We start from the raw sequence: 15,554 nt of genomic DNA, 5'->3' as shown, positions 1-15,554 counted from the left end.
TCTCAAGCATTGGATTCAAATTTTGTTTTTAAAATATTGGTAATTTTAGAGATCAAAGTTAAGCAGTTTTCTTTAATGCAGGACTTTGGAAGATTTCACTTGTTTAAGGAGGTGGTAATAATTCAAATTCATCTGGCCAGAAAATCTTCAGAAAACCTATGTCGACACCAGTTGGGAAAATCTGTAATGAGAAAATTCTTTAAATTTGAAATTATAAGACAACTCATGCTCTTAAAATGCTGCTTTTACTTTTTACTAGTTGTGTTTTATTTTGTGGTTCCTGGGAATATTTCGTTGAAACAGAAAAGTTTATTTTTTATTATTTTTTTTAAATATTTTATTTATTTATTTGACACAGAGAGAGATCACAAGTAGGCAGAGAGGCAGACAGAGAGAGAGGAGGAAGCGGGCTCCCTGCTGAGCAGAGAGCTGGATGCAGGGCTTGATCTCAGGAGCCTGGGATCATGACCCGAGCTGAAGGCAGAGGCTTTAATCCACTGAGCCACCAAGGTGCCCCAAGGTTTATTTTTTAAAAGCTTAACTGTCATTGGTTTAAATGAACCCTTTTTTTTTTTAAAGATTTTTATTTATGGGGCACTTGGTTGGCTCAGTGGGTTAAAGCCTCTGCCTTCTGCTCTAGGTCATGATCTCAGGGTTCTGGGATCGAGTCCCTCATCGGGCTCTCTGCTCAGCAGGGAGCCTGCTTCCTCCTCTCTCTCTCTCTCTCTCTCTCTCTCTCTCTCTGCCTGCCTCTCTGCCTACTTGTGACCTCTGTCTGTCAAATAAATTTAAAAAAAAAAAAATCTAAAAAAAATATTTTTTTTATGTGACAGAGACACAGTGAGAGAGGGAACACAAGCAGGGGGAGTGGGAGAGGGAGAAGCAGGCTTCCCGCTGAGCCAGATGTGGGGCTGGATCCCAGGACCCTGGGATCATGGCCTGAGCCAAAGGCAGAGGCTGAACAAGCCACCCACGTGCCCCACCCTTTTTTTTTTTTTTAAGAGTAAAAGAATACTGTAAAAACACTGGGTTTCTCTAATTTTTTATAAATTTTTTAAAGATTTTATTTATTTGCCAGTGAGAGAGCGCAAGCGGGAGAAGCAGCAGGCAGAGGTAGAAGCAGATGCCCCGCTGAGCAGGGAGCCCTATATGCAGTTTGATCCCAGGACACCGGGATCATGACCTGAGCCCACTGAGCCACCCAGGAGTCAGTCTCTCCCTTTTTTCCCCAGTGAGTGAGTGAGTGAGTAGGGTGGGGTAGGGAAGGGGCCCAGAGAGAATCTTAAGCAGGCTCCACCCCCAGTCCTGAGCCCCATCTGAGACTCCATCTCATGATCCTAAAATCATGACGTGAGCGGCAGTCAATCCTTGAACTGACTGAGCCACCCACGAGCCCCCTGGGTGTCTCTTCCAACAAGGATTTTGACAGAGCTTCACATGAGGTCCTTGTGGGAAAAATGAAATGTAGGCAGAATGCTGATTCACTGTCATGGACTTGTACCTCAATAGCCAGACCCAGGGAAGGCAGGTGAATAGATGTAGGTCAGCCTAAAAGCATTTCCACTGATGCCTTAAAGGACTTTGTTCTTGGCCTATATTGATTAAGTTTGCAGATAATAGGAAGTTGAGAAAGGTAAATAATATGTTGAAATGAGGTACAAAAAGATTTTCGATCTCGGGAAAAGAAGGCTTTAGTTACTGGAATTGCAACATCTCCTGCATTATGTGATATAATAGCCCAAAAGGCAGCTGAACTTTTGGATTGCATTAGTACAAATACAGAGTAGAATAGGAGGAGGAAATTTGTAATCGTGATCTCCCTCTGTCCTCCACATAACACCTTTGTAAACCATATTATGTTGTTATGATTAGATTGGGGCACTGCTTGATAGACTTCACTAAGTCCAAGGTTACTGGGATGCAGGGTAACGACTAGGTCATGAGGGTGCTTGAAATAGTGAGGAGGGGTTGAAGGAACCCTAGTATATTTAGCCTTTAAGAAAAAAGCGGAAACTCCTATAAAGTGTAAGGTCTACTCTGGAGGAGGGGTTAGATGGAAACCATGGTAATCCAGGAGATAGACATGACAGAATCCATAAGAGGACCTCAAAGGCAGATTTCACCTTCTTGAAGAGAACTTTATTTTTGGAGTTTTCTTAAAATAGGCTGCCTTGGGAGGTGATGAGAGGTCTTAGGATTCCCTTCTAGGGACATTTGTTGCCAGGATAGTAAGTTTGGGAAAGTTAAGTTTTTTTAAAAAGATAGGAAATCAAGGGTGTGTGCATCTCGTGAGCACGGGGTGTGAGTTCAAGCCACACATTGGGGATAGAGATTACTTAACCTGGGTCACCTGGGTGGCTTAGTGGGTTGATTTCAGCTCAGGTTATGGTCTCAGGTTTGTGGATCCAGTCCCGAGACGTGCTGGGCAGGCTCTGCACTGGGCCCACGTGGAGCCTGCTTCAGATTCTGTCTCTCCCTCTCCTGCTCCTCTCCACCCAAGAGTGATCTCTCTGAGTAAGTAAATAAATAAATAAAACCTTTATTTTTTTAAAGATTTTATTTATTTGTCAGAGCGCACACAAGCAGGGGGAGCAGCAGACAGAGGGAGAAGCAGGCTCTCTGCTGAGCAAGGAGCCCAATGTGGTACTGGACCCCAAAACCCTGGGATCATGACCTGAGCTGAAGGCAGCACCAACTGAGCCACCCAGGCGCCCTAAATAAAACCCTTAAAGGTGGCAGTGGCCTGGGTGGTTCAGTCAGTTAAGTATCCGACTCTTGATCTCGGCTCAGATCTGGATTGCAGAGTTGTGAGTTCAAGCTCTATTCCATGCCCAGCATGGCACCTGCTTAATATTAAAAAAAAAAAAAAAAAAAGAAAAAAGGAAATTAAAATAAGAAATGTTACTCTTTTTCTGCCATGGATCAGTAACACTTTTTTTTTTTTTTTTTTTTTTGTGAAGGCAAAAGTAATAATGAGTTTCTTTTTGCGACCACTTTTTATTCTTTTTTTTTTTTTTTAATTTTATTTATCTGTCTGTCACAGAGATCACAAGTAGGCAGAGAGGCAGGCAGAGAGAGAGGGGGAAGCAGGCTCCCCACTGAGCAGAGAGCCCGATGCGGGGCTCGATCCCAGGACCCTGGGACCATGACCTGAGCCGAAGGCAGAGGCTTTAACCCACTGAGACACCCAGGCGCCCCACGACCACTTTTTATTCTAAAGCAGTGGGTCTCGAACTTGTTTGATGAGGTCGCTACACACAAGAACACAAACACCTGAAACAAGTTTCTGGAACTTACTATTATTTAGGTATAGTTTTCTGTGACTTTTTTGTTTTGCCTTGTTGTTGTTTTAATGCTGGTTATACACCAATAAATTCATTTAGGGACTCAGTCGCGGGTTGTGACCTATCAGTTGAAAAACATTGTTCTGTAGGATCTCGTTCATCTGACCAAATGTGTATACCACCCAGGTGATTAGTGAAAAGAGCAATGTTGGTTATTTTAGGTTTCTCAGAACTCAAATTTCAAATGTGCTTTAAGTGCCTAATGAAGAACTTGTTAAATTCTAGAAAATTAGCAAGGTGGATATTTTTTCTTTATTCTTCTTCCCTGCATTGACCAGAACAACTTCAATGTAAAAACAAAAGTATAGGGGCGCCTGGGTGGCTCAGTGGGTTCAGCCTCCACCCTCGGCTCAGGTCATGATCCCAGGGTCCTGGGATCGAGCCCCACATCGGGCTCTCTGCTCAGCGGGGAGCCTGCTCCCCCCGCCCCCCGCCTGACTCTCTGCCTACTTGTGATTTCTGTCTGTCAAATAAATAAATAAAATCTTTAAAAAAAAAAAAGGTACTATTGTCTGTTGATGGAGCTTAATAATGTAATAGATTGTCTAAAAGGCTCTCCGGTTTGCCTTGAGAAAATGGTTTTGTGCTCTTCAAGTAATATAAAGCTTAGCGTGTCAATATTTAATTATATTTGTAAGTTCTGCTTCCTTCCCCAGAGTTTGCTTGTTACTGGTCTCCATATTTTGATGTGAAGGCTTGTTACGAAGTAGAGCTGGAGTATGTGGTTTTCGTTTTCTCATCTGTAAAGTTGAGAGGGTTTGGGGCACATGGCTGGCTCTGTTGGTTGAGCATGCCACTCTTGATCTCAGGGTCATGAGATCAAGCCCCACGTTGGCCAAGAGCTTACTTTTTAAAAAGAGATGGCAGGCGCCGGCGGGTGGAGGTTGGTTGTTGCCTGGGTGGCTCTGTTGGTTGAACCTCTGGCTATTGATTTTGGCTCAGGTCATGATCTCAGGGTTGTGAGATGGAGTCTGCTTAAGATTCTCCCTCTTCCTTTCCCCAGCCACCACCCACCCCCCGCCCCCCAAGCAAGAGAGGGAAGGTTAGATAAGGTCATCTCAAAGGTGTGATCATTTTCCTCTCAAACACTGATTCTTGACTCTTGAGAATGGCCTCATGTTTCATGTTTTGGTCTTAGACAGTCACTGCTATGAGAAAGCATTTTAGGTTTAAGAGAATGGAAGAGAAAAGTCCCTATTGCTTCTGAATTGCTTGAGTTATCCACATTTGGTACCAAAACCAGATCTTTTCATGTTCTTTGTCTAGCTTCCCACTTTACCCTTTGTTTTTGCACTTTAACCTGATGCAAAAGTGAGGACTTCTCATCCCAGAGTCCTCTGGTGATCATTCAGGAATTGGCTCATTGTGGCCAGAGTGCATGTAGAATCTAGATGGAGAGATCATGTATGTTTTTAAAGTAAGAGCAGGCACTTAACTGAAGTTTTTGTGTTCTATCCTGTTGACCCCTTGAACACTGAGTTTGAACTATGTGGGTCCACTTTTATGCAGATTTGTTCAGTAAATACAGCACGGTACTAGAAATCTATTTTCTCATCCTTAGGAATTTCTTAATAACACTTTCTTTTCTTTAGCTTATTTTATCATAAGAATGCACATGACATATAAAATATGAGTTAATCGGCTGTATGATTGGTAAGGCTTCCGGTCCACAGTACGCTATTACGTGGTTAAGTTGGTGGCGGGGTGGGAAGAGTCCAAAGTTATACATGGATTTTCCCTAAGACATACATATTTTAGAACAGTGAGTTCATCATCATGTTCAAATAATTGAAAGTGTTGCTTGTGTGTATTCGTAATTGCAGTGGTATCCTGGGTGGAACAAGTAGAACTTCCACGTAATGATAGCTGCTCCTCATTGGTTAGCCTTGAGGCTGGCCCTCATGACAGTCTTGAGAGATAGGTGTTGTTACTGCTGTTTTACAGGTAAGGAAGGGCGGGCGGGCAAGTAACTTGCTCAACGACATACAACTAGTAAGTGGCAGAGCCAGGATTTAAACCCAGTTCAAAAATGTGTGTGTTCTTAATCTTCTGTGCTCTAGTGAAATTTTGTATTGCCTTTCCAGTTCTAGTTGTTGATGCTCATTTTACCCTGAAGAGTTGGTGTAACTTTGGGCTTTAAGAAAGGGTATTTTGAGGAAGTAAGAATGTTTGTTTTCGACTTGAAGTAGAACTTCTCATGCCCTTCCACTTAAGTATTACTCATAAATGGTGTGTTTTCATCCCAGTATATCTTCTCAGTATTTAGTTTACACAGGAGTAAGTTCATAAAAAGTGATTTCTAGGGGCGCCTGGGTGGCTCAGTGTGTTAAAGCCTCTGCCTTTGGCTCAAGTCATGATCTCAGGGTCTTGGGATCGAGTCCCGCATTGGGCTCTCTGCTCAGGGGGGAGCCTGCTTCCTCCTCTCTCTGCCTGCCTCTCTGCCTACTTGTGATCTCTGTCAAATAAATAAAGTCTTTTTTTTTTTTTAAAGTGATTTCTACCTGAAATAAGGTAAATCTGCAGGTAATGGAATAGTATTTCTACTGTTGTTTTGAAGTATCTTTAGAAGGCAGGAAATTAACCAAATTATTATTCTAAGTCATTAAATGAGTTATTATGAATGACCCTTGTTATCGCAGATCCTTTATTTAAATAATTTTTTCTTTTCCCTCTAACAACATTTATGGATGGATGCTTTTTCCCTTTTTTTTTTTTTCTTTTTTTGGCGTAGTTAGCCTTTAAACAGATTTGCTTGGGATAAGTATAACTCTAAGTCTGTGATAAATAACATTTATTATCTACATAAGATCTGATAATTTTGGCCATTTTCACATAATTGAGAGTAAAATATTTTGTGTTTCAAGTGGTATGGTTTCTGAATTTATTGAAAAATATAGATTTGATTACTCCTGTAATATCAGTATAGTCTACATGGCTTTTTTTTTTTTTTGGTAGTTCTGCTTGTTAAAAACCATGATAGAAGAAAATGTACTAAATAGTTGCCTTTTTAATTTCTTTGATTTAAAATAACTAGTTACTTCCTATGGAGGAAACTGAATTTTCTTTTGTCATTTAGGGCAGTGATGGGCTGAAGGCTCCCACATGCATCCTCTCACACCACACGATCCCCTTTCCCACCCTGACCCTTTGCAGATGCCAAGTCCATTTGCTCATCAAACACATGTCTAGAGGCACCTGGGTGGCTCAGTGGGTTAAAGCCTCTGCCTTCGGCTCAGGTCATGATCTCAGGGTCCTGGGATCGAGCCCCGCATCGGGCTCTCTGCTCGGCAGGGAGCCTGCTTCCCCCTGTCTCTCTGCCTACTTGTGATCTCTCTCTCTGTGTCAAATAAATAAATAAATAATCTTAAAAAAAAAAAGTCTTGATTTTGATGTTCTGAATGAAGGAGAGACAACCCCTCTCCTCAAGAAGTTCACATTTAGTAGGGAAGACAGAAATTCAGTAGATGATACAGTATCAGTAGAGGATTAAAGGTGTTGAGAGGAAGTGAGGTTGGATCCGATATGAGCGGGAGTGATGCGAGCAGCAGTGTAGACCAATTGGTATGAAACAAACTGATTGGAGGAATTACAAATTTCCAGGTTGCTTGATTAAGTGGCAAAAGATAAGGCCTTCAGAGACTTTAAGGAGATTGGATATTATCCTCTCAAGTATCTTATAAAATTGGGTTTCTAACAGAGCTCTTAAATTTGGCCCTAAGAGCAAAAGATTTGAGTGTCTGCTTTTTACCTTGCTCTGTGGTTGAAAAGGAGGGGAAGAAGGAAAGAGGAAAGGAAAGGGAAGGAAGGTGGGGAAAAAATGTGGGGGAAAGGATACAAGACCATTGTTACTCTCAGGAAGCTCAGATTAGTGAAGAAAACAGCCATATGAGGTAAGAAGTAGGATACACAGAAGAATAATAGCTGACCATTTGCAATTGAGAAAAACTCTTCTTGAACTTTAATAGTAATTTTATTTAAATTTATCTCATAGGGGTGCCTAGCTGGCTTAGTTAGAGAAGTGTGCGACTCTTGATCTCAGGGTTATGAGTTCAAACCCCGTATTGGGTGTAGAGATTACTTAAATAAACTTTAAAAAAAAATTCTGGCATAACGTTTTGGATCTGTCCAGCAATTTAGGCCAGTTCCAACAGAGAAGGATCTGAGGCCCAGAGAAATTATGTGATTTGCCCGAAGTTCTAGAACCAGAACCTAAAAGGAATCTTAACAAAGATTCTATACTTTTTATTGTGTAATTCCATTCTGGAGTATTCCTGGTAACAGACTAAGGAAGTAACTATAGTTAGCAAACTGTTAGAAAGCTGTTATGTTGAACCCACACTTAATCTGATCAGGAAGCTAATAAACCAGTATGTTTATTGCTCCTTTGTTTTCAAAGCCTTAAAGTAGCTAACACGTTTTCTCTTTTGTAGGTTAAAAATTCCTGTTTACTTAGTTTCCCTACATATTATATACTCTTCACTGTTCTGGTTACCCTTCTTTATATAGTCTCATGGAATAGATCGATTGGTAGATGGTACGCAGAAATTATACCATTATTTTAGTTGCTTTCCCACCAGCATGGATAAACTAGAATTACTAGGCCTGCAATTTCAGAACCTGTACATTAACTACTAGAGATTAAGATTTCAGGGCGCCTGGGTGGCTCAGTGGCTTAAGCCTCTGCCTTCGGCTCAGGTCATGATCTCAGGGTCCTGGGATGGAGCCCCACATCAGGCTCTCTGCTCGGCAGGGAGCCTGCTTCCCCCTCTCTGTCTGCCTCTCTGCCTACTTGTGATTTCTCTCTCTCATATAAATAAATTTCTTTTAAAAAATTAAAAAAATTTCAAACTCCCTCTTCTGGATACTTTCCTTATCCCGGTTACATGTCCCATTTTTCTTGATCCTAAATAATGCCGAATACAGTCAAAATTCTGTTTTTCATAGTATGTATCACTTAAAATCACTATTTTGTTAAAATATAGTAGGCATTTAATTATCAGCCCCCCCAAGTAGTCTTTTTTAATAGAAAATATTTTATTCTTTTTAATTGTGGTAAAATCACATGAAATTTACCATCTTAACCATTTTTAAGTGTACAGGTCTATAATGTTGAATACATTCACACTGTTGTGCACCCAATCTCCAGAACTCTTTCTCTTGCAAAGTGAAACTATATATGTCATTGACTCACTATCCCCTTCTCCCTAGCATCCATCATTCTTTTTTTTTTTTTAAGATTTTATTTATTTATTTATTTATTTATTTATTTGACAGATAGAAATCACAAGTAGGCAGAGAAGGGGGTGGGGAAGCAGGCTCCCTGCTGAGCAGAGAGCCTGATGCGGGGCTCGATTCCAGGACCTTGGGATCTTGACCTGAGCTGAAGGCAGAGGCTTAACCCACCGAGCCACCCAGGTGCCCCCATTCTTTTTTTTTTTTTTTTTTTTTACTTTTATTTCTTTATTTTTGAGAGACAGAACATGAGCGGGGGAGGGGCAGAGGGAGAAGTGACTCCCACTGAACAAGGGACCCCAGTGCGGCACTCCATCCCAGCACCCTGGGATCATGACCTGAGCTCAAGGCAGATGCTTAACAGACTAAGCCACCCAGGCGCCCCTGACCACCGACCCACCCTTCCTCCCTCCCTCCCTTCCCTCCTTTCTCTTTTGTTGTCTTTTTTAACCCTTTTTTAAGATTTTATTTATTTATTTGACAGAGAGAGAAGCAGTATACAAGCAGGGGAAGCGGCAGGCAGAGGGAGAAGCGGGCTCTTCACTGAACAGGAAGCCCCATGAGGGGCTCGATCTCAGGACTCAGGCATCATGACCTGAGCCAAAGACAGCAGACACTTAACCAACTGAGCCACCCAGGCACCCCTCTTTGTTTCTTTTTTTAAAGATTTTATGTATTCAAGAGAGAGTGCATGCACAGGCGGGCGTGGGGGATATCTCAAACAGACTCTGCTGTGGGGCTCACTTTCCAGACCCTGAGATCATGATCTGAGCCGGAACCAAGAGTCAGACACTTAACCGAATGAGCCACCCAGGCACCCCAGGTTTTATTTTAAGTAGTCTCTACACCTAACGGGCGGTGGGGGGGGGAGCTCAAACTCAAAATCCCCAGATCAAGAGTGCCTGCTGTACCAACTGAGCCAGCCAGGCGCCCCCACCATTGTTTCTGTCTCTGAACTTGACTGCTTTAGATGTCTCATGTAAGTGGAATTAATGGTCATGTTTTAAAAATCAACTTTCCTAATACATCGGTATCATTTGTTTATAAAACCAACTGCTTTTAACAAAACATATGTAGAGTGCATTTTATAGTTTTGCACCTGAACTTACTGAGGTAGTACAATGAAAAGATAATTCCTTGCTGGTAGACCAAAGAAAAACAGAAGGCAAAAACCCTTAAGAGCCGCCTGTCTTTCTTCTCCTATGCCAAGTGTATGGCTGTACCCAATTGTATGTATGATTGATCTGAGCTTCCTGTCTTTGGATATAAATAGTGTCTTAATCTATAAAATCAGCAATATTCCTCTCTCAGGCTTAAGGGTAGTTGATGGTATGTTTCTTTTAATGATTTCAGTTCACTTACTCAGTATCTAACTGGTACAGTACCTCAAAGGCTCTTTTGGAAAAGCCAGGCTATTTGGATACTAACAAGGAAGCTTTTATGTTATCTCAGAGGAATTTTAAACTTTTAGAGTGTGAAGTAGGAAAATGGAAATTAAGATTCGTTCAAGTTGTTAGAGATGCCTTAACTAGTAGGAAGTACTTAAAATCATTGAGTCAAGTAGATACATAAATTTATGAGACTTTCATATTTTTCTTAATTACAGACCATTTTAATAAACAGCATCCTCTGAACGGATCAGTTATTTGTTTCTTCTATGTAATGCTGAATCTGCTGTCACCACAATTTGTAAATTATAATGTAACTTACATTTAAAAATCACTGCCTTAAAAAAACCACAGTAATAATTTTATCAGGTATACATGTGTATGTGTGTATAGCACTAAGAATAAATATGTAAAGCATTTACAGTTTTTGTTGGTACACATGGGATATTTCTGTGTCACTTATGAATATATGTGGTTGTTTGGCTCATTTTGCTGTTTAAGTGTGTTTTGGGAGGTGGGAGGTTTTGAGGGAGAGAATAGTATTTGAGCTATCATTGAAATGAGCAGTAGGAGAACTGTAGTTTGAAATACTTTTGGTTTCAACTTTTCTGTAACAACATGTGAAGGTTTTTTTGGCTGAGGTGGGGGCTTGGTGAAAAATAATTTTCACAGAGCTAGTTCTAATTTGTTTATGAAATAGGAATGTGTGTTCTAATATCATAGAAAAGTCCTACATTTTTATGATCTTAATTAGAGTCTCTTCTTTCTACAGAAATAGGAAGGTCGTTGATTATTCACAGTTTCAGGAATCTGATGATGCTGGTAAGTTTCATGATTTTAATAAATTGTAAATTATGTCAGGATCTGTCACCCAAAACAAAAGTTGAACTTGCATGAATTTTAGCTTTCCTTAGTAAGTCATTGATAATAAATACTTAAATAATTTTTTTATTATCTGGTTTTGGATTCCACAGTTTAAATATGTAGTAATTCTGATGCAGTATTTATTAGTTGATAATGTCCCCATCTATAATCACAGCAAAACTTTTACCTTCTATTAGTTTAAGTTTTTTGCATAATAAAGTAGCTAAGATGAAAGTATTTTCTAAAACATCTTGGATTATGAACTAATTTATCATGGAATGAATAGTATGTGTTTCTTTTTTTTAAAGATTTTATTTATTTATTTGTCAGAAAGAGAGAGCACAAGCTGGGGGAGTGGCTGGTAGAGGGAGAAGCACGCTCCCCACTAAGCAGCGAGTCCGAAGTGGGACTTGATCCCAGGACTCTGGGATCATGACCTGAGCCAAAGGCAGATGCTTAATCAGCAGAGCCACCCAGGCATCCCTGAGTAGTAGGTCTTAAAACTTAGCCATAAAAGTTTACTTTAGGGGCGCCTGGGTGGCTCAGTGGGTTAAGCCGCTGCCTTCGGCTCAGGTCATGATCTCAGGGTCCTGGGATCGAGTCCCGCATCGGGCTCTCTGCTCGGCAGGGAGCCTGCTTCCCTCTCTCTCTCTCTCTCTCTCTCTCTGCCTGCCTCTCTGTCTACTTGTGATCTCTCTCTGTCAAATAAATAAATAAAATCTTTAAAAAAAAAAAAAAAAGTTTACTTTAGAATATGTCCTTACTATCGTTATTTTCCAGATGCATTTGCTATTTTTTTTTTTTTTAATCCAATTTTACTTGTAAAAGTAATATGTGCACTTTGGGAAAACTTAGAAAATGCAGAAATGTAAAAAAGAGTAATAACATATAATCCAACCTCCCAGAAGAAATACTAACCCTTATTAAATGCTGCTAAAATACTTGCAGTTACTCATTTAATCCTTAGTAGAGCAGTCCTGTTAGAATGGGGAATACTGTTATTGCTTACAGATAAGGAAATTGAGGCAGAGATATTATGCAAGGTCCCTTGGTTAGCAAATGGCCATTTTAGCCTTTTTGTTTAAAAAGCCTGTGTCTTTTCTCCCTTTTAAAAATGTAGTTGAAGTCTTGCTATAGAATTTTGGGTTCTGGGGGCGCCTGGTTGGCTCAGTGGGTTAAGCCTCTTCCTTCAGCTCAGGTCATGATCTCGGTCCTGGGATCGAGCCCCACATCAGGGTCTCTGCTCAGCGGGGAGCCTGCTTTCCCTGCTCTCTCTGCCTGCCTCTCTACCTACTAGTGATGTCTGTCAGTCAAATAAATAAATAAAATCTTAAAAAAAAAAAAAAGAATTTTGGGTTCTGTCCTCCTCCTATCCCACTCCTGCTTATATTTCTCCTGTTATTAAAAGTTATTTGAGGGACACCTGGGTGGCTCAGTTGGTTGGACAGTTGCCTTCGGCTCAGGTCATGATCCTGGAGTCCCAGGATCGAGTCCCGCATCGGGCTCCCAGCTCCATGGGGAGTCTGCTTCTCTCTCTGACCTTCTCTTCACTCATGCTCTCTCTCACTGTCTCTCTCAAATAAATAAAAATAAAATCTTTAAAAAAAAAAAAAGTTACTTGAGAAACTCCTGTTAATGGTTGTATGATAGGCCATTGTGGAATTTATAATGTGTCCAACCATTTAATAATTGCTGAAGTACCACACTACTTCCAGATCTCTCCACTATTATAGATAGGAGTGTAAATAAAATAGAAATTATAATAGGAGTGTAATAAAATAGAAATCATCAATTTTGGGGACACCTGAGTGGCTCACTACGTTGAGCATCCGACTCTAGATTTTGGCTCAGGTCACAATCTTGCGGTCGTGGGATTGAGCCCAGAGTTGGCCTCTGTGCTGGGCGTGGGGTCTGCTTCAAGATTCTCACGCATATGCATACACTCTCTCCCTAAAATAAGTCTTTTAAAAAAAGAAATGATCAGTTTTTAAGATTGGGTAATTTTCTTTAGTTCTATAGAACTTTGGAAATTGAAGGTATTTTTCTCAAATGTCAGAGTATGCTGCATTTAATACTTTAAAAGTAATTTACTTGATAACAGGAATTGTGTTAGGATTGTGGAATTGTGGGTTCTCTACATTCTAAAATGCTTATATTCCTTTATTACTCTTAACAGTTCAAGTAAATAAGAGGATGTTGAAACATGGCAGTATCTTTAATAAATTAAAAGGGCAGGATATGAAATGGAAGAGATATTTGGCTATGAATGTATTAAAGTAAACACATGAGGACTAAAAGGGACTGGGGTAGAAAACAATTTATTTTTTAAAAATGAAAGAAAATTATTTGGGAAATCCTGCCCCCTCACCATTTAAGCAGCTTTTGAGAGATATTTATCTCCAAAAATAAGCAGTGGTAATTTCTATGTAAAAATCGTAATACAATTCATTGAATTTGAAAAATGCTCTGTTTAGATGAAGATTATGGAAGAGATTCAGGCCCTCCAGCTAAGAAAATTCGGTCATCTCCCCGAGAAGCTAAAAATAAGAGGCGATCTGGAAAGAATTCACAGGAGGATAGGTAAGAGGCATTATTAATCTCTTCCTGTTTACGCTGCCCCTCGGGAGGCGAGGGTGGTCTCTGATCTCTAAATTGGGGGAATCTCTGTTAACTTCGGTTAAGTGCTTACTGTCCCCTTCATGTTGTTCTGCATATTTCTTCCTATCTCAGTCAATGCTTCTTGAGTCTAGCGGCTACCCTCTTTAATAAGGTCATGAGGTTTGCTTAGACTCAACCTGGAATCCAAGGTTGTCTCCGGGAATGCCTTTGTCACTACCTCCAACCTCTGAACATAAGCAGAGAGATTGTTTAAGTATGTAATTTGTTACCTAACGTTAGTATTGACGTTTTCACTGGAGCGATAACAGAATGAGTGATCTCTCCCATTCAGTCACCCAGCACTGGCAGAATCATAACTAACGCTTCTAGAATCTTAAGCTGTGTAGCTTGCTGAGTTTCACTGCGTATAATCAATTCTCCTTTGTTCGGAAACCTTAATCATTCGTGGGTTTGTTTTCGTTTTGTTTTTTTCCCTTTCCTTTAGTTTTATAAACAGGCTCACAGGTGTTGTGATTTTAACTGTAATTGCTTCATGAGACGAGGATATTGTGATTTTTGTCTCTGCTGTCACAGATCTACACACTCTCGATCTCAGTGCAGCCTAACTTGAAGACCGTAGTGATGGTGATGGTGATGATCGCTACCGTGTATGATTCTCTGCCAGTCTCTTCTATGTGCTAACCTGTATTTATTATCATTTAATTCTCATAACACCTTTATTAGGATAATAGCTTAGAGGAAGGTTTAGTGATTTATCCAGGGTTACCCTGCAAATGGACCAACAGGTTTGGGAACCATGTCTGTTGGACTCCAAAGTCGTTTGAACCACTAGGCGATACTACTTCCAAATAATACTGTTAAGTAGGAGAGTTCAAAGAAATGAAATCTTACCAGTTCTTCCAAGATACTTACCTTCAAGTACTAAAATCTTACAAAGCCCCACACAGAAGTCTTTCCATTTTTGAATTCGCAGGATGCTAAATTTGTAGAAATAACAGTATTTACCACCAATATTTTCTTTCCTGGAAAATTTCAGAAACGTGGTTTTGAGGGAAAATAAGACAAAATTGTGCTGTGGGGAGACAAGTCTTCCATGGTTTGTAGTGTATCTCTCTAATCCAGTTTTATATAGCAGCCCAACTTCGATTCTCTTTCATTATATTCATTTTTTATATTTTCTCTTAGGAATGAATTTCTCTGTCCCCTACTACCTGTTACAATGTCTCAACAATATAATGAATATCTAGCCTAAACTTTTCCTTGTTCTAATCATTTGGTTTTATTTTTCTTTCCTAAATGTCAAGAGTCTTTGAAATACAGTTTTTATTGCCATTTGTGTTAACTGCCTTGTATAGTTTATTCCATCAGACCGTTGTTGTGTTGAGTTTTTTTATTGGTCTCTACTTAAAAGTTCAGCTTTTACTTGACTTTATTGTAATGGGACTCAAGGAGTAATGGTCTCTATAAACCCAATAATAAGAGAACTAGAGAACGTAATAGTTCTTCGGCATTGTGACTTGTGAATTGATTATTTTTGCATGAAAACATCTGGAACAGCCCCAGGTTTCAGAATTACAGTGCGCCTTAGATTGTTTAGTAAAGTATATTTGGTTTTTCTCTTTGTTCAGGAATCTTGGGTTTGGTCGTTTGTCATTTGAGTGTGGTCTAGATTCCAGGAAATACCAAAAGAGATTTACAAGTCTTGCTGTTTGAAAAAGCTGTGAAGGCAGTTTTTACGTATGAGTGTTTCTGTTTTTGTTTGTTGGAATTTCTCATTGAATCATAAAATTCTAGCACTGAAGAGTACCAAGTGATTTGCTTGAGATCATACAAGTAATTAATGACAAAGAACGCTTGAACCCAGATTCTTGAATTAAGATTTGTGAGAACATAAAGTGCCTTTAAAAAACTGTTCTGTAGGGGCGCCTGGGTGGCTCAGTGGGTTAAGCCGCTGCCTTCGGCTCGGGTCCTGATCTCAGGGTCCTGGGATCGAGTCCCACATCGGGCTCTCTGCTCAGCGGGGAGCCTGCTTCCCTCTCTCTCTCTCTCTCTGCCTGCCTCTCTGTCTGCTTGTGATCTCTCTCTGTCAAATAAATAAATAAAATCT

The 15,554-nt window shown here is 40.2% G+C and overlaps 1 protein-coding gene across 2 annotated transcripts in view; it reads left to right on the top strand.

The window, feature by feature from the left end:
* The window catches only part of LOC111151067 (nuclear casein kinase and cyclin dependent kinase substrate 1), a 30,448-nt gene that overhangs the window by 7,852 nt on the left and 7,042 nt on the right, over positions 1–15,554 (top strand). For both annotated transcript variants that reach the window (XM_022508806.1, XM_022508805.1), the window contains exons 2-3: positions 10,737–10,786; positions 13,303–13,408. In XM_022508806.1, coding sequence (XP_022364514.1) covers positions 10,737–10,786; positions 13,303–13,408 — 156 coding nt within the window. The remainder of the gene's footprint in view (positions 1–10,736; positions 10,787–13,302; positions 13,409–15,554) is intronic.

The sequence above is a fragment of the Enhydra lutris genome, unplaced genomic scaffold (assembly GCF_002288905.1).
Source record: "Enhydra lutris kenyoni isolate GAN:26980312 unplaced genomic scaffold, ASM228890v2 scaffoldscaffold25, whole genome shotgun sequence".
In the NCBI taxonomy this organism is placed as follows: domain Eukaryota; kingdom Metazoa; phylum Chordata; class Mammalia; order Carnivora; family Mustelidae; genus Enhydra; species Enhydra lutris.
The sequence above is the reverse complement of the archived record's forward strand: the minus strand, read 5'-3'. Positions and strand labels throughout refer to the sequence as shown.